Genomic DNA, 25,094 nt, shown 5'->3' on the forward strand with positions numbered 1-25,094 from the left:
AACCAAGCATTATTCAAGACAATGACAGGAATAAGCATTTCCACACTTTGTTACGTTACAGCCTTATTCCAAAATTGATTAAATAAAAAAATGTCATCATCAATCTACACACGATACCCCATAATGACAAAGCTAAAACAGGTTCATAGAAATGTTTGCTAATTTATAAAAAACTAAACAGAAATACCTTGTTTACATACGTTTTCAGACACTTTGCTATGAGACTAGAAATTTAGCACAGGTGCATCCGGTTTCCATTAATCATCCTTGAGACGTTTCCACAACTTGATTGGAGTCCACCTGTGGCAAATTCAATAGATTGGACATGATTTGGAAAGCTACACACCTGTATATATAAGGTCCCACAGTTGACAGTGCATGTCAGAGCAAAAACCAAGCCATGAGGTCTAAGGAATTGTCCACAGAGCACCGAGACAGGATTGTGTCGAGGCACAGAACTGGCGAATGGTACCAAAACATGTCTGCAGCATTGAAGGTCCCCAAGACCACAATGGCTTCCATCATTCTTAAATGGAAGAAGTTTGTAACCACCAAGACTCTTTCTAGAACTGGCCACCCGGCCAAGCTGAGCAATCCTGGGAGAAGGACCTTGGTTACGGAGGTGACCAAGAACCCGATAGTCATGCTGACAGAGCTCCAGAGATCCTCTGTGGAGATGGGCGATCCCTTCCAGAAGGACAACTATCTCTGCAACACTCCACCAATCAGGCCTTGACGGTAGTGGCCAGACATAAGCTGCTTCTCAGTAAAAGGCACATGACAGCCTGCTTGGAGTTTGCCAAAAGGCACTTAAAGGACTCTCAGACCATGAGAAATAAGAATCTCTGGTCTGATGAAACTCAGATTTAACTATTTGGCCTGAATGCCAAGTGTCACATCTGGAGGAAACCTGGTACCATCCCTACGATGAAGCATGGTGGTGGCAGCATCATGCTGTGGGGATGTTTTTCAGCGGTAGGAACTGGGGGACTAGTCAGGATCGAGGGAAAGATGAATGGCGCAAAGTACAGAGAGATCTTTGAAGAAAATCGTCTCCAGAGCACTCAGGACCTCAGACTGGGGCGAAGGTTCACCTTCCAACAGGACAACAACCCTAAGCACACAGCCAAGACAATACAGGAGTGGCTTCGGGACAAGTCTTTGAATGTCCTTGAGTGGCCCAGCCAGAGCCTGGACTTGAACCCAATCTAACATCTCTGAAGAGACCTGAAAATAGCTGTGCAGCAACATTCGCCATCTAACCTGACAGAGCTTGAGAGGATCTGCAGAGTTGAATGAGAGAAACTCCCCAAATACAGGTGTGCCAAGCTTGTAGCGTCATCCAAAGAAGACTCAAGGCTGTAATCACTGCCAAAGGTGCTTCAACAAAGTACTGAGTAAAGGGTCTGATTACTTATGTAAATGTGTGTTTTTATTAAATTTGTATTATTATTTGCAAAAATGTTAAAAAACTCACTTTTATCTTTGTTAATATGGGGTATTGTGTGTGTAAATTTGCATAATGCACAAAAGTGTGCAATGGAACAAGTTAGAGTAAACTATCAGAACTATACTGAACAGCACAGGCAATGAGGAAATTAAACTATGCTTTATAAATGATGACAGATTTAATACAGCCTGTGTTTACACAGACAGCCCAATTCTGATCTTTTTTGACCAATCGCATCAGATGATTTCACATCAGCTCTTTTTCAGAGCTGATCTGATTGGTAAAAAGACCAATTAGTGTAAAAAATATCAGAATTGTTCTGTCTGTGTAAACGCAGACAGAACCATTTAAGGCCAAGCCCTTTGTATTTAAGATGTACATGGTTATGAAATCAGCCGTCCACTGTGGACTGAAGGAATGAAGAATGGGAAGAAGGAACTGAGCCAGAAGAGAAAGTCCTTCCTCTATTTTTCTTATTGGTCATCAGTGTTGCTGCCAAGGGCAATGTTTATCATATTCCTATTAAAGTCTTACAATGTGTCATGCTCTCACAGACAATCAATCAACCCACCAGTCAACCAATCAATCTGGCAATCAAACACACAATCTATTTTTTTTTTTATCACAATACAGAAATGTCCCTGAACACAAACTCAATCCCATACCTCACTTGATGATTGATTTTGGTGCTGGACTGGAACAAAAGCCTGGACTCCCTGTAACTCTCCAGGACCAGTACTGGTTATGCTATGTTTCAGGTGTGTGCTTTAGTTGTGTGTATACAGTGGTTTAACATGGTTGTGCTGTGTTCCAGGTGTGTACATACCTGCTGGTGTAGGTGAAGGAGCTGGGGCTGGATTAGGAGCTGGAGCAGGAGTCAGAGCTGGATTTGGACCAGGTGGAGCTGGCACAGGTTTTGGGCCTGGTGGTGCAGGCACTGGATATGGGCCAGGTGGAGCAAGAACCGGATATGAGGCTGGTGGCGGAGCTGGAGTTGGACCAGGAGGTGTAGGTGGAGCTGGCGCTGGTCCAGGTGGTGCAGGCTTTGGCCCTGGAGCCGGTGGAGGTTACACCAAGCCAGGGAAGACGGGAGGTAAGGGAGAACATTAAACTATCAACTGCTATTTGCCATATCTTCAATTTAAGCCTACTAGAAGGTGTGTGCCCTCAGGCCTGGAGGGAAGCAAAAGTTATTCCCCTACCTAAGGATAGAAAAGCCCTCTTTACTGGCTCAAATAGCCGACCAATCAACCTGTTACCAACCCTTTGTTAACTTTAAGAAAAAATTAACCCTACTAACCCTTCGATTAAACAAATATCTGTGTTTTCATTTGTTGGGATGTAATTCTGTTGATATGACCATTGTATCTTGCAGCTGGCTATGGTGGTCAGGTTGTAGGCCAAGGCCAAGGAGGACTGGGGACTGGAGGTCTGGGGGAAGGAAGAGTTAGACCAGAAGGAGCTGGGGCCGGGCCAGGAGGTTATGGACATGGCGGTGGTTTAGGAGCTGGAGGCCTTGGAGCAGGTATGGTATGAGCTACTCCCTGTTTGTGTTTGTTATATTGGTATTTTCTTGGCTTAGAGCTGTAATCAGGGCCGAACTACTGCATTTGGGGCCCCAGGGATATTTGTGGGGGGAGTGGGCTAGGGCAGATTTAAAGCAAATTTCCTGCTATACTAAACATTTTTCCATAATGCTGAGAGAGTTTTTTTTATAGTTTTAAAGGTAATTTCCTGCAATTCTACAAATGTTGCTATCATATGGTATCTGGGGGCCCGTGCCCTGCGTGCCCCTTCTGTAATCCGGCCCTGGATGTAATGGACAGATTCAGCTGTGGTACTGATGCTTGAGTCTTCCTCTCCAGGAGCTGGCAATGGAGGTTGGGGTCCTGGAGGACAGGGGGCTGGACTAGGAGCTGGAGGTCTGGGAGGAGGAGGTCTTAGACCAGGAGTCAGACCAGGAGGTTATGGACCAGGTGGAGCTGGGGCTGGACCAGGTGGTTATGGGCCTGGTGCTGGTCTTAGTCAGGGCGGAGCTGTGGCTGGAGGTCTTGGTGGTGGTTACGGACTTGGCGGTGGTCTAGGTGCCGGAGGCCTTGGAGCAGGTATGAGGTTCTTGATTTGATCATCTGATCAATTATTACTCATTTCAGTTAATTTTACAGAAATGTATTTTTGATGATTGTTGTGTTTCCACAGGAGCTGGAGGAAAGCCAGAGAAGGCAGGTGAGCGACATAGACAGTTCAGGTCTGCCCTAGACTTCTTTTAGGGCTCACAAACTATTGACTTGCTTTTTCAATGGCAGTCTATTTCCTCCGTATATCTAAATGAACACTACACATGACAAAGACCCTCCTCAAGCTTTTAAGCCTGTTTGTTGTTATCAAGAGGATGATGCAGTCAATCTTGATCTCCAGGAGCTGGCTACGGTGGTAGAGATCCTGGAGGACAGGGGGCTGGACTGGGTGTTGGAGGTTTTGGACCAGGTGGCTATGGACCAGGTGGAGCTGGTGCTGGACCAGGTGGCTATGGGCTTGGTGTTGGTCTTGGTCCTGGGGGAGCTGGTCCTGGAGTTTTTGCTGGTGGTTATGGACCCGATGGAACAGGTAAAGAACCCTGAGGTTTACAGATGGAGTACAGTCAAAGATACCGGCCGTGTTCCCAAAGGGCACCATATTCCCTAAATAGTGCACTACTTTTGCCCATAGCTGGGTGCGTTTTGGGAGTCACACTAACTCATGCAGTACAACCTGATCTTATGGCCTCTGGTATACCTCTGCTGTTTCTCCATCTTTCTACAGGAGCCAGTGGGATGCCTTCCAAAACAGATGTGTGTGGATCTTGTCTCTATGTACAGTAGACCTTTGAGATGTGTGTGTTTTTGTCTGTTTGAGTCTGTATTTCTTGTGTTTAATCCCCAGGACCTGGCTATGTAGGTCGCAGTCCTGGGGGACAGGGGGCTGGATTAGGAGCTGGAGGCTATGGACCAGGTGGAGCTGGACCAGGAGGATATGGGCCTGGTTCTGGTGTTGGCCAAGGTGGAGCTGGTCCAGGTGGTTTTAGTGGTGGTCTTGGAGCTGGCGGACAAGGAGACGCACTTGGAGCTGGTAGGGTGTATGGCCTAACTCGTTTAGCCCATGAGTCTGATATGCTGTAACTTGCTACTAGGTGCGTCTTTGGGTGCTATTAATGATGACAAAGTCTGTGGCTGCTGTAATGGAGTAAAGCCAAAGCCATGTGACCATCTTTATGCACTAGCATCCATAGAATTAGGAATTAGATTATTAGAATGGACATGAACCTTCTTATGATGGTCCAAAGGTCAGCCATGTTGGTCAGGGAGTTTGTTAACCATGGTTTGCCAGTGCTGAGATAAGATATTGTGTAAAACAATGAATGTTAATAATTGATCTGCATTGTATGTGTGTTAGCTAGGGAACCACAGTTTTAGAGTAATGATTCCATAAATTTTTCAAATGAATTGCCAATACGCCAACATTCCATTCAAGCAATGCAGTCAATCCACAGCCATACATTGGCTGAAATCAGTTGATGATACAGATGTACTGTAGGATCTTCATTTGCTCACTGTTTTGTTGCTGATCATTTTCCTGCACAGGAGTTTTAAAAGGGCTTCTAAAGTTTGTAATTTCAACTTTGAAATTTCAGACTTGTTTTGCCCTAATGGAAAATGTATCGACCCCTACAAAAAGTTATATTAATTATAATTCACGTAATAATTCAAATATCCTGTTGCTGCAGGATTATTTTCCTGCTGTAGCAAACTGTCTCAAATTAAGATCCTACATCTGTAGGACTTAGATTTTTAAATTAAACAAGTACTCCTCATATATATGATATCTCATATACATATACACTCCATGGTCAGTTTATTAGGTACACCCATTGCCTACAGAACAGTCTGAATTCTTCGGGACATGGCTTTTACAAGGTGTTGGAAAAGTTCCACAGGGATGTTGGTCCATGCTGTAGATTTGACAGCGGTACATTCATGCTGTGAACAGCCCATTCCATCTCATCTCAAAGATGCTCAATTGGGTTTGGTCAGCAACAATGTTCAGATACACTGTGGCGTTCAATCGTTGCTCAATTGGTTTCAAGGGACCCAAAGTGTGCCAGGAAAACATTCTCCACACCAGTACACCACCGCTGCCAGCCTGTACCGTTGACACCAGGCAGGATGGGTCCATGGACTGATGCTGCTTACGCCAAATCCTGAATCTGCCATAAGCATGACGCAACAGAACCCGGGGTTCATTGGACCAGGCACTGTTTTAATTGTCCAGTGTTGGTGATCGCGTGCCCACTGGAGCCGCTTCTTCTTGTTTTTAGCTGATAGGAGTGGAACCCGGTGTGGTCGTCTGCTGCAATAGCCCATCCATGACAAGGACTGACGAGTTGTGTGTTCTACACACCACTGTGCGCCGTTATTTGTCTGTTTGTGGTCCATCTGTTACCTAGCACGATACTTCTCCATTGACTTGTCTCATCAACAATCTGTTTTTGCTCACAGGTCTGCCGCTGACTGGATTTTTTTGGTTTGTTGCACCATTCTCGGTAAACCCTAGACACTGTCTTGCGTGAAAAGCCCAGGAGGGTGGCCGTTTCTGAGCTATTGGTTCCGGCACGCCTTGCACCGACGATCATACCACGCTCATTCTAATGTTCAATCAAAGAGTAACTGAATGCCTGCCTGCCTGCCTGCCTGCTTTACATAGCAAGCCACGGCCACTGTCTGTAGGAGTGCTACATTTTTGTGAACTGGGTGGTGTACCCAATAAACTGGCCGTTGAGTGTATATCATATCATATATACATGCATATATCATATAATAACACAGCTTTCCGAGAAACAAAATCTGAGACATTTATAGTCTGTTTAGACTGAAAATGTCTATATAAACTGTATTTAGAATTTTATGACAATACTTTAGGTTGATTACATTCCATTACACAATTTCTGATACATCACATGCTTTAATTGTATTTTCCTGCATAAGTGAAAGCAGGAAATGGATCAAGTTATCCATTATTTAATTTCCTCAGACACGACTGAAGTCTGGGGTTGTTATTTGAGTTGTATGCACACCGAACATGCACACACACATACATGCACGCACACCCACGCACACACACAGCTTATATAGAATGAGGATTGTTGATGATGTTATCCGAGGAGCAGTTCTCGATGCTTATGACCCGGCTTTTTGGAACCTTTAGTTAGATGTTCCACCCTTTAGACCAGAGGTCTCCAACCTTTTCTAGCATGAGAGCTACTTTAAAAAATTAAACGTTGTGAGTACATTTTTTTCTAGCTTTTAAATAGGCACATTCTTCTCTGCTCCTCTCCCATGCAACTCTTCCTCAGGTCCTTAGTGTATAAGAGAAAGTAGTGCACCATGTTTTCTGTCAATATACCTGGTAAAATAAGGCTTAAAAAACAACTTTAAGGGGGGCCCTATAAAATTAGAATTTTTTTCCAAAATGATGTTTTAGCAGATTTATTTTTTCAGGTTTTATAATTAGAATTTTTTTCACTCCCAAAATTACAATTGTTCATAGAGAAACAATGAAATTGGATGTTCTGAGTCCATGTAAATGTTTAAATCACATTAGAAGAAAAACATTTTTAGGCCTGAAGGAATTGATTTTCCCTTTAATTGTGCATCTGATCCTTTAACTGTGCACCTAGCGAGTGAGGAATGTGCCTTGTATTGTGCCGGTCTAGCGACGGGTCTGTACTGCTGCTGCTCATTTCATGGCAAAGTTTGCAAATAAGAAATAATAGATACAAATGGTATACTAACTCATGATAAACTTCTGCCAGGTAAGCCTACTTTGCCAGCCTAGTCTCACAGATTAGACATAACATAGTAAATGTAAATCCGGCACTCACATTAGTATGATATGTTACTTTTGGTATGGTTACATGAGACAGATGGTTACTTAACGCAAAAACAAAAGAAAGGTGGTTGGTTGGGGTGGATGGTAAGCATATAATGCGTACGTCCAGCAACCCAAAGGTTGTGAGTTTGAATCTCATCATGGACAACCTTAGCATTTTTAGCTAATTAGTAACTTTTCAAGTACTTACTTTTTTTTTGCTACTTTGCAACTACTTAGCGTGTTAGCTAATGCTTCCCCTGAACCTAACCTTAACCATTTTAGCTAACCCTTCCCCTAACCCTAACCTTAACCCTTTTAGCTAGCCCTTCCCCTAATCCTAACCGTAAGCCTTTAACCTAACTCCTAAACGTAACCTTAACCCTAACCCCTAAGACTAGCCTAGCTAACGTGAGCCATCTAGCCACCTAGCTAGAATTCGTAACATGTCATACCTTTTGCAAATTCTTAACATGTAGTACGTTTTGCAAATTTGTAACATATTGTACATTTTGCAAATATTTGTCACATATAACATGAATTGTAATTCGTAAGATATCATACAAAATGGGTGGTGGACATCCAGAAATTAATACATACCATATGAAACATAACATCATACTAAATGGAGTGTCTCAGATTTATGTACAGAATAATACAAAATGCTCTGAGACCGAGTTGACTTTGCAGTTAACATTTAATTGAGAAGGTTTTGGGGAAAGTATTTCTGTCACCCCACAAGATGGTTATAACATCAACTGGCTACACACGGAGTGATAGACAAATGCGCACACCATACAGACAGACAGGGGCTATATTGCTGGTAATGAATGGGCAGATATTTTCATAGGTTTGGCTTTTTAAGCCAATAGTGGCTAACCAGGGGTGGGATAACGTCAGTGTTGCGTCAATGTTGCGTTGATTAGACAGTAGCTGGGAGCTTGCAGTGTCAGATACTTGTGTGATTTGTTTATGACAGTTTGCGATGGATTACATAAAAAATTGCATATGCTTTCAGAATTGTTTGGTGAGCTACTCATAGGTGGGCTGCGAGCTACTGGTAGCTCATGATCCACCTGCTGGAGACCCCTGCTTTAGACCCTGAGATAGAAAGTGGGCCACAGACCTGGGTTCAAACACTATTTGAAATACTTTAAAATATAACAATGAAAAATGTTTTCCAGATTGTATCTTGACGATTATTATTTAAAAAATTTGCAATGCTATTATTGGGTTGAAACTGAGACAACCTGGTTTAATTTGGGTCCCGGGGGCAAACCAGTTCGGAAACACTGAACACTGTAATACACCTGGGAATTAAACTGGATGCTGTAATGTAAGTGGCCAAAGGAGGGGAGTGCTTCGTACTCCAGGGCTTGGAGCCGGGCTTGGATTTAATTCAAGCACTAAACCCTTATATACCCAGTATGTTTTTAGAACATTATTCTCAATGTTCCATTTTTGAAGTGTTATTTAAAATGTATTTTACATTAACCTCAGAAAAATGTGCCCACAATGCAAAAATGCCATCATGTGATTCATATAAAACATAATTCCTCCTGTGTTCCCATTAGGCTATGGAGGCCTCGGGGCAGGGAGAGGCCACAATTTAATGATGCCGTCATGTGTTGGATTCATGTAACACATCAAAACATTATGTCTATACTGTGTTCCCATCAGGGTATGGAGGCCTCGCAGCTGGGGGACTGGGATCCAGAGGTTCAGGTCAGGGGGCTGGAGGACTTGGAGCAGGCCAAGGTCTTGGAGCCGGCCAAGGAGATGGATACAGACCTGGAGGAGGCTACGCTGGTGCTGCTGGTGTTCTGTACCCTGGAGCTGGAGGGGAGGGGGCAGGCCAGAAACCTCCCAAAACAGGTACAGGATCTGGGAGGATGGGGCTAGGGGTGGAATGACCAGAGCCATATGTCATAAGTATACAGAGTTTGGTCAGCTCTTTATGGCCACCTGGCTATTGCCGGATTGTTCTGTGCATTTCTCTCACCCTTTTTCATCTGTATTAGGAGCAGGAAGTACACTAGGAGGAGTTGGATATGGGCCTGGTGGTGCTGGTGGATATGGGCCTGGTGGCGCAGGTGGACATTGGCCTGGTGGCGCAGGTGGACATGGGCCTGGTGGCGTAGGTGGACATGGGCATGGTGGCGTAGGTGGACATGGGCCTGGTGGCGTAGGTGGACATGGGCCTGGTGGTGCAGGAACTGGGCCTGGTGGCGCAGGAACGGGACCTGGTGGCGCAGGTGGATATGGTCCTGGTGGCGCAGGGACTGGGCCAAGTGGCGCAGGTGGAGTTGGCCTTGGTGGTTTTGGGCCTGGTGGCGCAGCAGTACCAGCTGGAGGTTAGTAAGGGTTTATCAAACCCGAGAACTACTACATCCACAGAGAACATGCAAAAAAACAGAGTGAGGCTGAACACTATTTCATTGTGTAAAGTATATAAATTAGACTGAGTGGGAAATGAAGGGAGAAGATATGCAGTACAATACACCTCATTAAGATGAATGATATATATTGTTGCAGCACCAGTACTTCCACAGACTGGAGTCCCTGGGGGTGGAGCTAGAGAGAAGAGCGGTTGGAAGGCCAACAAACAAGTGCCAGGTAAACTACAAGTCCCAGAGGCCAACTCCATATCTTACTGCAGTACAGATGTAAAGGTAGTAGTTTTATCTCAATATACAGTAGTTTTGTTTTGTCATATATTCCTTACTTTATCAACACAGGTGTTGGAGTACCTGGACTCTATCAAGGTGGAATAGTACCTAGTCAAGGTATGTCTGGCAAGATGTTCTGATTTGGTTGATATGTTGTGAGATTAGATGAGCTGAGATACTTTACATGTCTGAGCTGAGATACGTTGCAATACTTTACATGTCTGCTTTTCGCAAAACTTTGCTTTGGTGCTCTCTCATTTCTCCTCCATTATTGTGTTTAGGTTTCGGAGGGCGTGGGGTTCTTCCAGGTGTTGCCACTGGATCCGGACTTGCTCCCCAGACAGGTGAGTCTGTCATCCACCTGTTGAACTACTGACCTTTGACCCCTAACCTAATTCTGCACCCTGTTGACCTTGGTCTCGTCTTTCCTACAGGGGCAGGTGTGCTGGGCCAGGGTGGAGTTGGAGCTGGCACTGGAGCTGGAGGTAAGGGTTTATCAAACAGAGAGGGACAACAGTGTTATAATTGATTTTATAAGACGTGAATATACATTGAGCTCCAAGTATTGAAACAGTGACATTTATGTTGTTGTTTTGGCTCTGTACTCCAGCACTTAAAATGATAGGAGGTTAATCTTAAAGGGCAGACTGTCAGCTTTAATTTGAGGGTATTTTCATCCATGTCGGGTGAAACGTTTATAAATAACAGCACCTTTTGTACATCGCCCTCCCCATATTTTAGGGGACCAAAATTATTGGGACAAATTCACTTGCAGTGCATTTGGAAAGTATTCGGACCCCTTATCTTTTTACACATCTTGCTACGTTACAGCCTTATTCTAAAATGGATTAAATAAAAAAATGTCCTCATCAATCTGCATACAACACACCATAATGACAAAGCGAAAAAAGAATTGATTAAAAATCAAAAACAGAAATACATTATTTACATAAGTATTCAGACCCTTTGCCATGATACTCGAAATTGAGCTCAGGTGCATCCTGTTTCCATTGATCATCCTTGAGAGGTTTCTACAACTTGATTGGAGTCCACCTGTGGTAAATTCAATTGATTGGACATGATTTGGAAGGCACACACATGTATATATATAAGGTCCCACAGTTGACAGTGCATAAAAACCAAGCTATGAGCTCGAAGGAATTGTCTGTAGCACTCTGAGACAGGATTGTGTCGAGGCACAGATCTGGGGAACGGTACCAAAAAATATCTGCAGCATTGGCCTCCATCATTCCTAAATGGAAGAAGTTTGGAACCACCAAGACTCTTTCTAGAGCTGGCCGCCCGGCCAAACTGAGCAATCGGGGGAGAAGGGCCTTGGTCAGGGAAAACCAGATGACCAAGAACCAGATGGTCACTCTGACAGAGCTCCAGAGTTCCTCTGTGGAGATGGGAGATCCTTCCAGAAGAACAGCCATATCTGCAGCACTCCACCAATCAGGCCTTTATGGTAAAGTGGCCAGACGGAAGTCACTCCTCAGTAAAAGGCACATGACAGCCCACTTGGAGTTTGCCAAAAGGCACCTAAAGGACTCTCAGACCATGAGAAACAACATTCTCTGTTCTGATGAAACCAAGATTGAACTCTTTGGCATGAATGCCAAGTGTCCCATGGTGCCAGAGGAAACCTGGCACCATCCCTATGGTGATGGATGGTGGTGGCAGCATCATGTTGTGGGATGTTTTTCAGCGGCAGGGACTGGGAGACTAGTCAGGATCGAGGGAAAGATGAACGGAGCAAAGTATAGAGAGATCCTCGATGAAAACCTGCTCCAGAGTGCTCAGGACCTCAGACTGGGGTGAATGTTCACTTTCCAACAGGACAACGATCCTAAGCACACAGCCAAGACAACGCAGGAGTGGCTTCGGGACAAGTCTCTGAATGTCCTTGAGTGGCCCAGCCAGAGCTCAGACTTGAACCCGATCGAACATCTCTGGAGAGACCTGAAAATAGCCGTGCAGCGACGCTCCCCATCCAACCTGACAGAGCTTGAGAGGATCTGCAGAGTTGAATGGGAGAAACTCCCCAAATACAGGTATGCCAAGCTTGTAGCGTCATACCTAAGAAGACTCGAGGCTGTAATCGTTGCCATAGCTGCTTCAGCAAAGTACTGAGTAAAAGGTCTGAATGCTTAAGTAAATGTGATTATTTCATGTTTTTTTTTTTATAAATTTGCAAACATTTCTAAAAACCTGTTTTTGCTTGTCATTATGGGCTATTGTGTGTAGATTGATGAGGGGGGAAAACGATTTAATCCATTTTAGAATTAGGCTGTAATGTAACAAAATGTGGAAAAAGACAAGGGGTCTGAATATTTTTCTACTGCATTGTATATGTGTATTAAAGTAGCAAAACTTACGTTTTTGTTCGATGCATTTACTGTTTGTTTTAGTTGTTTCAGATTATTTTGTTTCCAACAGAAATTAATGGTAAATAATGTATTGTGTCATTTTGGAGTCACTTTTATTGTAATAAGAATATCATATGTTTCTAAACACTTCTATATTAATGTGGATGCTAGCATGATTACGGATAGTCCTGATGAATGGTGAATAATGATGAGTGAGAAAGTTACAGATGCACAATTTCATACCCCCCCCCCCCCAACAATATAAAATGCTAATCTCCCTTGTTTTTGTAATGGGAGATGTTAGCATGTCTTGGTGGTATGATATTTGTGTGTCTAACTTTCTCACTATACATTATTTACCATTAATTTGTATTGGGCACAAAATAATCTGAAACACAACCAAAGCAAACAGCAAATGCATCCAACAAATTTGTAAAGTCACAAACTTGATGTTGCGTACTACGAATATTGGACCAAATACTTAACTTTTTACTACTTTAATACATATATAAGTGAATTTGTCCCCATAGTTTCCGACCCCTAAAATGCAGGGACTATGTACAAAAGGTGCTGTAATTTCTAAACGTTCCACCTGCTATGGATGAAAATACCCTCAAATTAAAATTGACAGTCTGAACCTTAAAATCATTGTATCATTTCAAATCGAAAGTGCAATACTTTTGTAGCTCACCTTATGTACTCTATATAAACACTCACCTTGTGCATTAATATACAGGTAACTGGCAAAATAAAGGAAACACTGAGTAAATGAGGGACACAAAGTATATTGAAAGCATGTGCTTCCACACAGGTGTGACACCTGAGCTAATTAAGCAATTAACATCCCATCATGCGTAAGATCATTTATAAAAATGTTCCAGTTGTCCATTATTTTGTCTACCATGGCTAGAAGAAGAGATTTTGAAAGAGGGGTCTCTAAGGAGCATAAGAGCATAGTGTGTGTGTGTCTCAGATCTCCACCCAATTGAGCACGTATGGAAGATTCTGGAGCGGCACCTGACACAGCGTTTTCAACCACCATCAACAAAACATAAAATGATGGAATTTCTCGTGAAAGAATGGTCACATCCCTCCAATAGAATTCAGACACTTGTAGAATCAAAGCCAAGATGCATTGAAGCTGTTCTGTCAGCTCGTGGTTGCCCAACGCCCTATTAAGACACTTTATGTTGGTGTTTCCTTTATTTTGGAAGTTACATGTACATTAATATATAAATACATTGTACATAGTGTATATTTTTCTCCTCAGGTGGCCGAGGGAGTTTACATGGAGTGTTCCGTGGATATCCCCTCATATCACCTAAATCTGGAGGTACTGGACACTCAGCCTGGTCTCATAAACTAGATGTAACATAGTAAACATAAATTTGGGGCATTCAAATTTGTATGATATGTTATGTTTTGTATGGTTACATGAGACTTAAGGTGAAAATGAAAGTAGCGTGATTGGTCGGAGTGGATGGGTGAGCATAATACGCGAATGTCTATCAACCCAAAAGTTGCAAGTTCGAATCTCGTTACGGACAACTTTAGCATTTTAGCTAGCAACTTTTCAAATATTTAGCATGTTAGCTAACCCTTTCCCTACCACTAACATGAACCCTTTTAGCTAACCCTAACCCTTTAACCTAACTCATAAACTTTACCCTAACCCCTAGCCTAGTTAATGTTAGCCAGCTAGCTAATGTTAGCTAGCTTCACATGACTGGGCAGGGGCGCAGCCATGGGAGCCAGACCCACTCACTAGGGAGCCAGGCCCAGCCAATCAGAATGAGTTTTTCCCTACAAAACAGCTTTATTACAGACAGAAATACTCAGTTGGATGGCTGGTCTCAGACAATGCCACAGGTGAAGAGGCCGGATGTGGAGATCCTGGGCTGGCGTGGTTACACGTAGTCTGCATTTGTGAGGCCGGTTGGACGTACTGCCAAATTCTGTAAATTTACGTTAAAGGTGGCTTATGGTAGAGAAAATAACATTAAATTACCTGGCGAAAGCTCTGGTGGATATTCTTGCAGTCAGCATGCCAATTGCATGCTTCCTCAAAATGTGAGACATTGGTGGCATTGTGTTGTGACAAAACTACACATTGTAGTGGCCATCTATTGTCCCCAGCACAAGGTGCACCAATGTAATGATCATGCTGTTTAATCAGCTCCTTTATGCGCCACACCTGTCAGGTGGATGGAATTATCTTGGCAAAGGATTACTAACAGGGATGTAAACAAATTTGTGCACAACATTTGAGAGAAATTAGCTTTTTGTGCAAATGAAACATTTCTGAGATATTTTATTTCAGCTCATGAAACATGGGAGCAACACTTGACATTTTGTTCAGTATAAATTGAGGGTCCCGTATTTACGTACAGAATAATACGAAATGCTCTGAGACCAGGTTGGGACACTAGAAAACTACTACAACAATCCACAATCCATATCTATTATCCTGCTATTTCTCTTTCTTTGCTTATTTCATTCCTCCTCTTTGTCCTCTTCTTCTCTTCCATTTTTAGGGGCTGGAGGCAAATCAGCTAATTCCCAGGCAAAGCTTGCTGCTAAATATGGTAAGACTGAATTAATAATTCATCTTTTAGGAAGGTGGTAGTTGGTAGGTTTACGGTAAGACTATATGAACTAGTCCTTAGGATGGTAAGTGTACGTTTGGTGACATAACAGGTTTTATTACCCAGGTATTGAATGATTCAGGTGTTTGTGGTCTGGGGGGGATTCAGGTGTTTGGTGTGGAAAGGCTCAGGTGTTTGTGATGTGGGGGGACTCAAGTGTTTGTGGTGTGGGGGACCTAGGTGTTTGTGGTGTGGGGAGACTCACGTGTTTGGGGAATAGGGAAACTTTATTGTTTGTGGTGTGGGGAGACTCAGGTATTTGTGGTCTGGGGGGATTCAGGTGTTTGGTATGGAGAGGCTCAGGAGTTTGTGATGTGGGGGGACTCAAGTGTTTGTAGTGTGGGGGACCTAGGTGTTTGGGGGTTCAGTGTGGTCTGGAGTCAAAGATGAGAACTGTCTGTCCTTGGCCAGCTGGAGCTGGAGGTGTACTTCGTCAAGGTGGCATGGCCAGAGCAGGAGGAGTACCTAGCGGTGTTCCTGGAGCAGATGGGGTCCCTGGTTATGGAGTTGGAGCTGGTGGTGTACCTCATCAAGGGGGCGTGGCCGGAGCAGGAGGAGTACCTAGCGGTGTACCTGGAGCAGATGGGGTCCCTGGTTATGGAGTTGGAGCTGGTGGTGTACCTGGTTACGGAGGTGGAGCAGGAGGCATACCTGGATTCGGAGGCGGAGCAGGAGGCGTACCTGGTTATGGGGGCGGAGCCGGAGGCGTACCTGGGGCAGGGGGCGTCCCTGGCTCAGGTGGGTATGGATACCCAGGGGGTTACCCAGGTGGAGGGCGGTACCCAGGGGCTGGCCTAGGTGTAGGAGGTGCCTACCCCAGAGGTGAGTTAGAGACATAAAGGAAAAGAAAGGAGAATACTTGCTGCCAAGATTTTAAATACTCCTAGCTGTTTTGATGTTGCAAACTTTTGACCATATTGACTTAAACATTGAATCTGGTCCTCAACAAACTCTAAGAGCATCTAAACAGTGTGTGGAGGCATTCTCCTATCTTTCCACATGATATCTTACATATCATGCATGTGTAGAATGTGCTAGATCTGTGTACACTCACTCCTACCCCCCACCAGATCCCTCCTTCTGGCAACCTCCCATCCTACACTCTGCATGGCTACGCATTTGGCGTTTGAAATACAAAAGGAGTCCACTTAAATATTCTTATTTTTTGAAGGATAAGTTATTTCATCTGATGCCAATGCTAATTTTAGTTTCTTGCATCGCTCTATTTTACAGGAGCTGGATCTAAGGCAGCCAAATATGGTGAGAGTTTGCTTCAAAACCAAGAGCACATAACTATGATTTATTTAAGGTAACTGTCTGCATCCTATTCAGTTTTGGGTAAGCAACTCTGAAAAGAGAGTTTACCAAGCTACCAATTACTTTACACTGGAATAAGTTAATCTACACTAAAGCTACCCTTAAGAAACGTATAGTTTACTTAGCTAAAGTTACTTTGAAAAAGTAGTTCACTACATCCAAACTACTTTGGGAAAAATTATCATATCTAAATATGATATGTCAGACAACAAATTGCAAGAATAATTCACTCTGGAGTCAGATGTTAACAGAATGTGTAATTTTGTCTATTAAATGCAAACTTACCCATATTATTATTATTATTATAAATACAGTTGAAGTCGGAGGTTTACATACACCTTAGCCAAATACATTTAAACTCAGTTTCACAATTCCTGACATTTAATCTTAGTAAAAATTCCCTACCTTAGGTCAATTAGGATCACCACTTTATTTTAAGAATGTGAAATGTCAGAATAATAGTAGAGAGAATTATTTATTTCAGCTTTTATATCTTTCATCACATTCCCAGTGGGTCAGAAGTTTACATACACTCAATTAGTACTTGGTCGCATTGCCTTTAAATTGTTTAACTTGGGTCAAACGTTTCGGGTAGCCTTCCACAAGCTTCCCACAATAAGAATGTTGGCCCATTCCTCCTGACAGAACTGGTGTAACTGAGTCAGGTTTGTAGGCCTCCTTGCTCGCACACACTTTTTCAATTCTGCAGACACATTTTCTATAGGATTGAGGTCAGGGCTTTGTGATGGCCACTCCAATACCTTGACTTTGTTGTCTTTAAGCCATTTTGCCACAACTTTGGAAGTATTCTTGGTGTCATTGTCCATTTGGAAGACCCATTTGAGACCAAGCTTTAACTTCCTGACTGATGTCTTGAGATGTAGCTTCAATATATCCACATAATTTTCCTCCCTCATGATGCCATCTATTTTTTGAAGTGCACCAGTCCCTCCCTCAGCAAAGCACCCCCACAACATGATGCTGCCACCACCGTGCTTCACGGTTGGGATGGTGTTCTTCGGCTTGCAAGCATCCCCCTTTTTCCTCCTTACATAACGATGGTCATTATGGCCAAACAGTTCTATTTTTGTTTCATCAGACCAGAGGACATTTCTCCAAAAAGTACGATCTTTGTCCCCATGTGGAGTTGCAAACCGTAGTCTGGCTTTTTTATGGCGGTTTTGGAGCAGTGGCTTCTTCCTTGCTGAGCGGGCTTTCAGGTTATGTCGATATAGAACTCGTTTTACTGTGGATATAGATACTTTTGTACTTGTCTCCTCCAGCATCTTAACAAGGTCCTTTGCTGTTGTTCTGGGATTGATTTGCTCTTTTCGCACCAAAGTGCGTTCATCTCTAGGAGACAGAATGCGTCTCCTTCCTGAGCGGTATGACGGCTGTAGTACTTGCATACTATTGTTTGTACAGATGAACGTGGTACCTTTAGGCGTTTGGAAATTGCTCCCAAGAATTAACCAGACTTGTGGAGGTCTACAATAATTTTTCAGAGGTCTTGGCTGATTTCTTTTGATTTTCCTATGATGTCAAGCAAAGAGGCACTGAGTTTGAAGGTAGGCCTTGAAATACATCCACAGGTACACCTCCAATTGACTCAAAAGATGTCAATTATCCTATCAGAAGCTTCTAAAGCCATGACATAATTTTCAGGAATTTTCCAAGCTGTTTAAAGGCACAGTCAACTTAGTGTATGCAAACTTCTGACCCACTGGAATTGTGACACAGTGAATTATAAGTGAAATAATCTGTCTGTAAACAATTGTTGGAAAAATTACTTGTGTCATGCACAAAGTAGATGTCCTAACCGACTTGCCAAAACTATAGTTTATTTACAAGAAATTTGTGGAGTGGTTGAAAAACTAGTTTAAATGACTCCAGCCAAAGCGTATGTAAACTTCCGACTTCAACTGTGTATATATATATATATATATTTAGAATAGTGTGTAGTTAGGTACACCACTGCATGGCAAAAAAAAGTTATTAACTACTGAAAACAGTACCAAGATTTGAATTTAGTTCAACTACCACCAAGCTACTGCAAAGTGGAATTAAATTACTAGTTGAACTACATGTAGTTCACTACTCCCCATCACTGGTCCTCTAATTGTTGAGGTATAAGCACTCTTCATACAATACCATTGCCTCCCTTTCTCCAGGTCAGGGTGGAGCAGGCACTGGAGCTGGTGGTGGTCTAGGAGGAGGAGGTCCATCAGCGGGAGCTGGTGCTGGGCTCAGCCAGGGAGTACCTGCATCTGGGATTGGAACCGGAAGACTGCCTGGTGGGGCTGGAGGGGAACCAGGAGGCGGTTACAGGCCTGGCGGTAGCTTCGGTCCTGGAGGTGGAGTTGGACCAGGTGGGGCCGGCTATGGACCAGGTGGGGCCGGCTATGGACCAGGTGGAGCTGGACCTGGTGGCTATGGACCAGGTAGTGCTGGAAGTTATGGAACGGGTGGAGGGGTTGGACCAGGTGGTGCTGGGGAAGGACATGGTGGAGCTGGCTATGGACCAGGTGGAGCCGGCTATGGACCAAGTGGAGGAGTTGGTGGAGTGCCTGGTGGTGGGCACAGACCCGGAGATGGTTTACCTGGTAGTGGTGCTGGTTACGGACCTGGTGCTGGTGTTGGAGGTACATTAAACCATTGGGTCAAAAAAATCGAATATGATTTGTCACATTCTTCGTAAACAGGTGTAGACTAACACTGAAATGCTTAATTACAGGCCCTTCAGAATAATGCAGAGAGAAAAACAGAAAAATAATAACACAAGGAATAAATACAAAATGAGTAACGATAACTTGGCTATATAGACGGGGTACCAATACCAAGTCAATGTGCAGGGGTACGAGGTAAATGATGTAGATATATTTATTTACCTTTATTTCAACAGGGAAGTCATATTGATACTAAAGTCTCTTTTACAAATGAGCCCTGCACCATACAAATCAAGTGTATCAATAGGCAAGTATAAATAAACATAAATATACACATTAAATAGACATTCAGTCAATGAACCAGGTGAAGCTGGGGAAGGACAAGGAACAGGAGCTGGAGGCACAGCTATAAGTGATTCAGTATTCAGTGACTTTGCATCCCTTTGTATTCCTGTTCAGTGACAAGAATGCTCTGCAAAAGAGAAAACAGGATGTATATTTAATTCATAAATGTGCTCCTTTACAGGATATGATGCAAATGCCAAAGCTCGTAAATATGGTGAGTAAATCCAATATCCTTGTCTTTTGTAAAGTTGAAAGTTCCGTTTTGAAATATTTATTTGTATGCATACAGTACCATCTGGTATAATACTTTAATAGAGTGGAAAATCAATGTCTCCACTGACAGGTATGCTAAGTGGTGTCCTTGGGACCCCAGGAGGAGGACAGGCAGCCAGCATTGGAGGAGTACCAGGAGGGGGAGCAGGGACTGGAGTAGGCCAGGGTGGAGTGCCCGGATCTGGGCTTGGTGGTGGTGGAGGTGTCCCTGGTGGTTATGGTCCTGGCCGTGGAACCGGTGGTGGTTATGGACCAGGAGTGGGTGCTGGGACTGGACTTGGCCAGGGAGCAGGGCCTGGAGCTGGGCTTGGTGCTGGTGGAGTGCCTGGTGGTGGATACAGACCCGGAGTTGGTTTACCTGGTAGTGGTGCTGGTTACGGACCTGGTGCTGGAGGTACATTAAACCAGTGGGTCAAAAAATCGAATATGATTTGTCACATGCTTCGTAACCAAGTGTAGGCTAACAATGAAATGCTTCATTACAGGCCCTTCCCAATAATGCAGAGAGAAAAACAGAAAAATAATAGAAAAAATAATAACACAAGGAATAAATACACAATGAGTAACAATAACTTGTCTATATACACGGGGTACGAGGTAAATTAGTTAGATATATTTATTTACCTTTATTTCAACAGGGAAGTCATATTGATACTAAAGTCTCTTTTACAAGTGAGCCCTGCACCATACAAAACAAGTGTATCAATAGGCAAGTATAGATTAACATAAATAAACACAATATACACATTAAAAACATATTAAGGTACAAAACACAATCAATTAAAACAAATGCATTCTTCATTATAAAAATCCTCTGACAGTTGTCTGAATTGCCCTAGGAACACAGAAGCATCCAATCAAAGCGTATTTTGGAGATTATTCCAAACAAGGAAATGAAAGGCTGATTTACCTAACTCTGTAGACACCAAAGGAGACTTCAGAGTTATTTAACCCTGTGAACGGGTTTGATAACTTGAAGTTTTAATTCTTAACAGTAAAGGCAGGTAAGTTGGAAGCTTGTGGAGCAGGGCTTTATAAACAAAAGAGCGTAATGATGTGATCTACTGTACGTGACTTTAACCTTTAACAGTCCAGCCAACCTTTGGTAAAGAATGCAGTGATTAGTAATAAAACTGTCTCCTGTGATAAAACGAAGGGTGCATCAAGGGGTTTAAGAGTAGTGGCAGCTGCACTTTGATAAATAGTATCACCATAATCAAGAACAGGTTGACTGCACAATCTGCTTCCTACTGACTAGAGAGAGGCAAGATCTGTTTCTGTAGAAAAAGCCCACTTTTAATCTTAGCTTCTTAACGAGCTCATTCATATGTTTTTTTTTAATGTTAAATCATTGTCAATCGACACACCAAGGTATTTGTATGCAGGGACTTGTTTGATTTATAGAACCATCCGATAATGAGTGAAGATGTAATCCAGCAGAGACAATCTTACGAGAACTTGAAAACAGCATGCATTTAGTTTTGCCCGTATTAAGCGCAAGTTTTAAAATCAGTAAGGGCTTCCTGTATAGCTACAAAATCGAACTGTAGCCTTGTCACAGCCAGGTCAGCAGTCGGGGAAATTGCGTACATAGTAGTATATTCAGCATATTGATGAAATGTTTATTTTTTTACAGATGAAAAGAACAGCTCCTGGTAGCTACTTCTGTGGAACACCTTTATGTTCAAGAAATTTGGATCAATCAAGATGGCCTGAGTTCTGTCACTGAGTTAATCATGAAACCATGAGCAGGCATCAGAGCCCAGGTCAATCTAGGAGAACTTGTTCAATAAAATAGCATGATCAACAGTATCAAAAGCTTTTGACAGGTCCACAAACAAAGCAGCACATTTGATTTTAGTGTCTAAAGCATTGACAATATCATTAACAACTAATGTGCTTGCTGTGATAGTGCAGTGCCCTGGCCTAAATCCAGATTGATTTATATTCCAAATACCATTCTCAGATATAAAAGAGTGAAGTTGAATATTTACCAAATATTTGAAAATCTTAGCTAGACGTGGAAGCCTGGAGATGGGACGATAATTATCAAGTTCACTACTTTCCCTGCCTTATGGAGTGGCAGCACATAAGCTGTTTTTCTAACTTTTGGAATAGTTCCTGATAACAATGTTGGATTTATATGTACATACAGTGGCTTGCGAGGGTATTCACCACCATTGGCATTTTTCCTATTTTGTTGCCTTACAACCTGGAATTAAAATAGATTTTTTGGGGGAGGTTTGTATAATTTAATTTACACAACATGCCTACCACTTTGAAGATACTAAATCTTTTTTATTATGAAACAAACAAGAAATAAGACAAAAAAACAAAACTTGCGCTTGCATAACTATTCACCCCCCTAAGTCAATACTTTGTAGAGCCACCTTTTGCAGGAATTACAGCTGCAAGTCTCTTGGGGTATGTCTCTATAAGCTTGGCACATCTAGCCACTGGGATTTTTGCCCATTCTTCAAGGCAAAACTGCTCCAGCTTCTTCAAATTGGATGGGTTCTGCTGGTGTACAGCAATCTTTAAGTCATACCACAGATTCTCAATTGGATTGAGGTCTGGGCTTTGACTAGGCCATTCCAAGACATTTAAATGTTTCCCCTCAAACCACTTGAGCATTGCTTTAGCTGTAGGCTTAGGGTCATTGTCCAGCTGGAAGGTGAACCTCCGTCCCAGTCTCAAATCTCTGGAAGACTGAAACAGGTTTCCCTCGAGATTCCCTGTATTTAGCGCCATCCATCATTCCTTCAATTCTGACCAGTTTCCCAGTCCCTGTGGATGAAAATGCTGCCACCACCATGCTTCACTGTGGGGATGGTGTTCTCGGGGTGATGCGAGGTGTTGGGTTTGAGCCAGACATAACGTTTTCCTTGATGGCCAAAAAGCTCAATTTTAGTCTCATCTGACCAGAGCACCTGCTTCCATATGCTTGGGGAGTCTCCCACATGCCTTTTAGCGAACACAAAATGTGTTTGCAATGTTTTTTTTCTGGCCACTCTTCCGTAAAGCTCAGTTCTTTGGAGTATACGGCTTAAAGTGGTCCTATGGACAGATTCTCCAATCTCCGCTGTGGAGCTTTGCAGCTCCTTCCGGGTTATCTTTGGTCTCTTTGTTGCCTCTCTGATTAATGCCCTCCTTGCCTGGTCTGTGAGTTTTGGTGGGTGGCACTCTCTTGGCAGGTTTGTTGTGGTGCCATATTCTTTCCATTTTTTAATAATGGATTTAATGTTCCTCCCTGGGTTGTTCAAAGTTTCAGATATTTTTTTATAACCCAACCCTGATCTGTACTTCTCCACAACTTTTGTTTGGCGAGCTCCTTGGTCTTCATGGTGCGTCTTGCTTATTGGTGTTGCAGACTCTGGGGCCTTTTAGAACAGGTGTATATATACTGATATCATGTGACACTTAGATTGCAGACAGGTGGACTTTATTTAACTAAGTATGTGACTTCTGAAGGTAATTGGTTGCACAAGATCTTATTTAGGGGCTTCATAGAAAAGGGGGTGAATACATATGCACGCACCACTTTTCAGTTGTTTATTTTTTTGAAACAAGTCATTTTTTTCACTTCACCAATTTGGAATATTTTGTGTATGTCCATTACATGAAATCCAAATATAAATCCATTAAAATACAGGTTGTAATGCAACAAAATAGGAAAAACACCAAGGGGGATGAATACTTTTGCAAGGCACTGTATAGGTAGAGGTAAAGTGACTAGGCAACAGGATAGATAATAAGCAGCAGCAGCAGCTGCAGTGTATGTGATGAGAGTTAGTGCAAAAAGGGTCAATGCAGATAGTCTGGATAGCTAATTGGTTAACTATTTAGCAGTCTTTTGGCTAGAAGCTGTTCAGAGTCCTGTTGGTTCCAGACTTGGTGCATCGGTACCGCTTGTCGTGCGTTAGCAGAGAGAACAGTCTATGACTTGGGTAGCTGGAGTCTTCAACCATTTTTAGGGCCTTCCTCTGACACTGACTGGTATAGGACCAACGAAGTGTCTCCCATCATTAAATGTCTCCCATCATGTGCTCTGTCTCACAGGATATCCTGCTGGGGCTAAGTCTCTGAAATACGGTAATCCTTATTTTCTCTTTGTGGAGAGTATTTATGTTAAAATCCTTGAAACAAAACAGTATGGCTGCCATATTTATGTTGTCTAACCCTAACCCCTGACCCCTCCTGTGTTGTCCTGCCAGGTCCAGGAGGAGGTGGAGGAGCTCCGGGTGGAGGCCTTGGTGGGAGATTCGGTGCCCCAGGAGGAGGTCTGCCAGGAGGAGGCTACGGACCAGGGGCAGGAGGCGCCTTAGGAGCAGGGGAAGCAGGGGCAGGAGGAAGAGTGCCTGGGGGTGGATACGGGACCGGAGCTGGGCCTGGTGCTGGGTATGGAGCAGGAACAGGGCCTGGAGCTGGGTACGGTCAGGGAGCAGGAGGAGTCCCTGGGGCCGGATATGGACCTGGAAGAGGTTAGTCAACAGCAGAGCCAGGGGTTCCCTAGGACAGGTTGGGATATAGGGGCTATTTACAAAGCAGCGGTGCTTGTTAGTTGAGATTATGTTCTCAATGATTTACCTGGTTAAATAAAGGCAACTAATAATAGTTGGACTTGGGGGAATTATTTGATTGGGAATCCTTGTTGTGTATTCCAGTGAAAACATTGTTTGTTGGGCTTCAAGCTTCCTACATAATGGCATTGGTTGGGCAGTTTTTTTCTGTTGGTTTTGAGTTCAACATTCTGTAGTGAAAAGGGTCGCTATGATTCTACAGGATATGGAGCCGGATCAAAAGCTGCTAAATACGGACAAGGTGCTGGTGGGGCCGGTGGGGTCCTTGGAGGAGGAGCTGGACAAGGATGTGAGTTTATTTGTCTTGTCAGTCTGGTCGTACGTTGTCCAAGGAAACCAATATGGTATTTTGTAATTTGGGTGAACTATCCCTTTAAGGGAATATAAAGTTGAATCGATGTCCAGAAAATGTCTAACTTTGATCTGGGGATTACCTCTTACTTCCTTAGTCGGAGGGGTACCAGGTGGCTATGGACCAGGTGAGAAAATATTGCCTATTATTTAGCACCAATATCGACTTTTCCTCTCAAAGCTACTTATTGCACTACCACAATTTAAGTAGCAACTGAAAAGTGTACATATAATCACACTGCAACACCACATTCCAGCAAAACAGATGATACAATATCGTCACATCCAAATATTAACACACTCTGTATACAAAGGTGGCTATGGAGCCGGACCAGGTGGCTATGGAGCCGGACCAGGTGGCTATGGAGCCGGACCAGGTGGCTATGGACCCGGGGGCGGAGCAGGATCAGGAAGGGTGCCAGGTGGGCTTCCAGGAGGGTACAGGGGTTCTCCCTGGGGGAAAAGGGGTAAGTGTGAGGAGAGCTGAGAGGGTGGAGAGGATATAGATGGGTTAGTTTGGGTCAT

General features: G+C 43.3%; 1 protein-coding gene across 1 annotated transcript; it reads left to right on the forward strand.

The window, feature by feature from the left end:
• The first annotated feature begins 3,293 nt into the window (after positions 1 to 3,293).
• On the forward strand, positions 3,294 to 25,056 carry LOC139538006 (elastin-like). The gene is made up of 21 exons (XM_071339931.1): positions 3,294 to 3,555; positions 3,650 to 3,676; positions 3,840 to 4,085; positions 4,373 to 4,471; positions 9,394 to 9,708; positions 9,890 to 9,970; positions 10,093 to 10,140; positions 10,305 to 10,367; positions 10,458 to 10,508; positions 13,663 to 13,725; positions 14,927 to 14,977; positions 15,449 to 15,859; positions 16,271 to 16,297; positions 18,526 to 18,996; positions 19,547 to 19,579; positions 19,709 to 20,032; positions 23,698 to 23,730; positions 23,853 to 24,119; positions 24,421 to 24,507; positions 24,668 to 24,697; positions 24,884 to 25,056. The coding sequence occupies exons 1-21, from the start codon at positions 3,294 to 3,296 to the stop codon at positions 25,054 to 25,056; spliced, it is 3,162 nt and encodes a 1,053-aa protein (XP_071196032.1).
• The last annotated feature ends 38 nt before the right edge of the window (positions 25,057 to 25,094 follow it).

This window comes from Salvelinus alpinus, chromosome 13, assembly GCF_045679555.1.
Source record: "Salvelinus alpinus chromosome 13, SLU_Salpinus.1, whole genome shotgun sequence".
Lineage (NCBI taxonomy): Eukaryota > Metazoa > Chordata > Actinopteri > Salmoniformes > Salmonidae > Salvelinus > Salvelinus alpinus.

What these genes read in the sequence shown, in the direction of transcription:
- LOC139538006 (XM_071339931.1), top strand. Translation starts at nt 3,294, where the DNA reads ATGCTTGAGTCTTCCTCTCCAGGAGCTGGCAATGGAGGTTGGGGTCCT. An exon ending in AGGAAAGCCAGAGAAGGCAG is followed by an intron (nt 3,677 to 3,839) that starts GTGAGCGACATA and finishes GTTGTTATCAAG; the next exon opens with AGGATGATGCAGTCAATCTT. An exon ending in ACCTGGTGCTGGTGTTGGAG is followed by an intron (nt 18,997 to 19,546) that starts GTACATTAAACC and finishes GCTCCTTTACAG; the next exon opens with GATATGATGCAAATGCCAAA.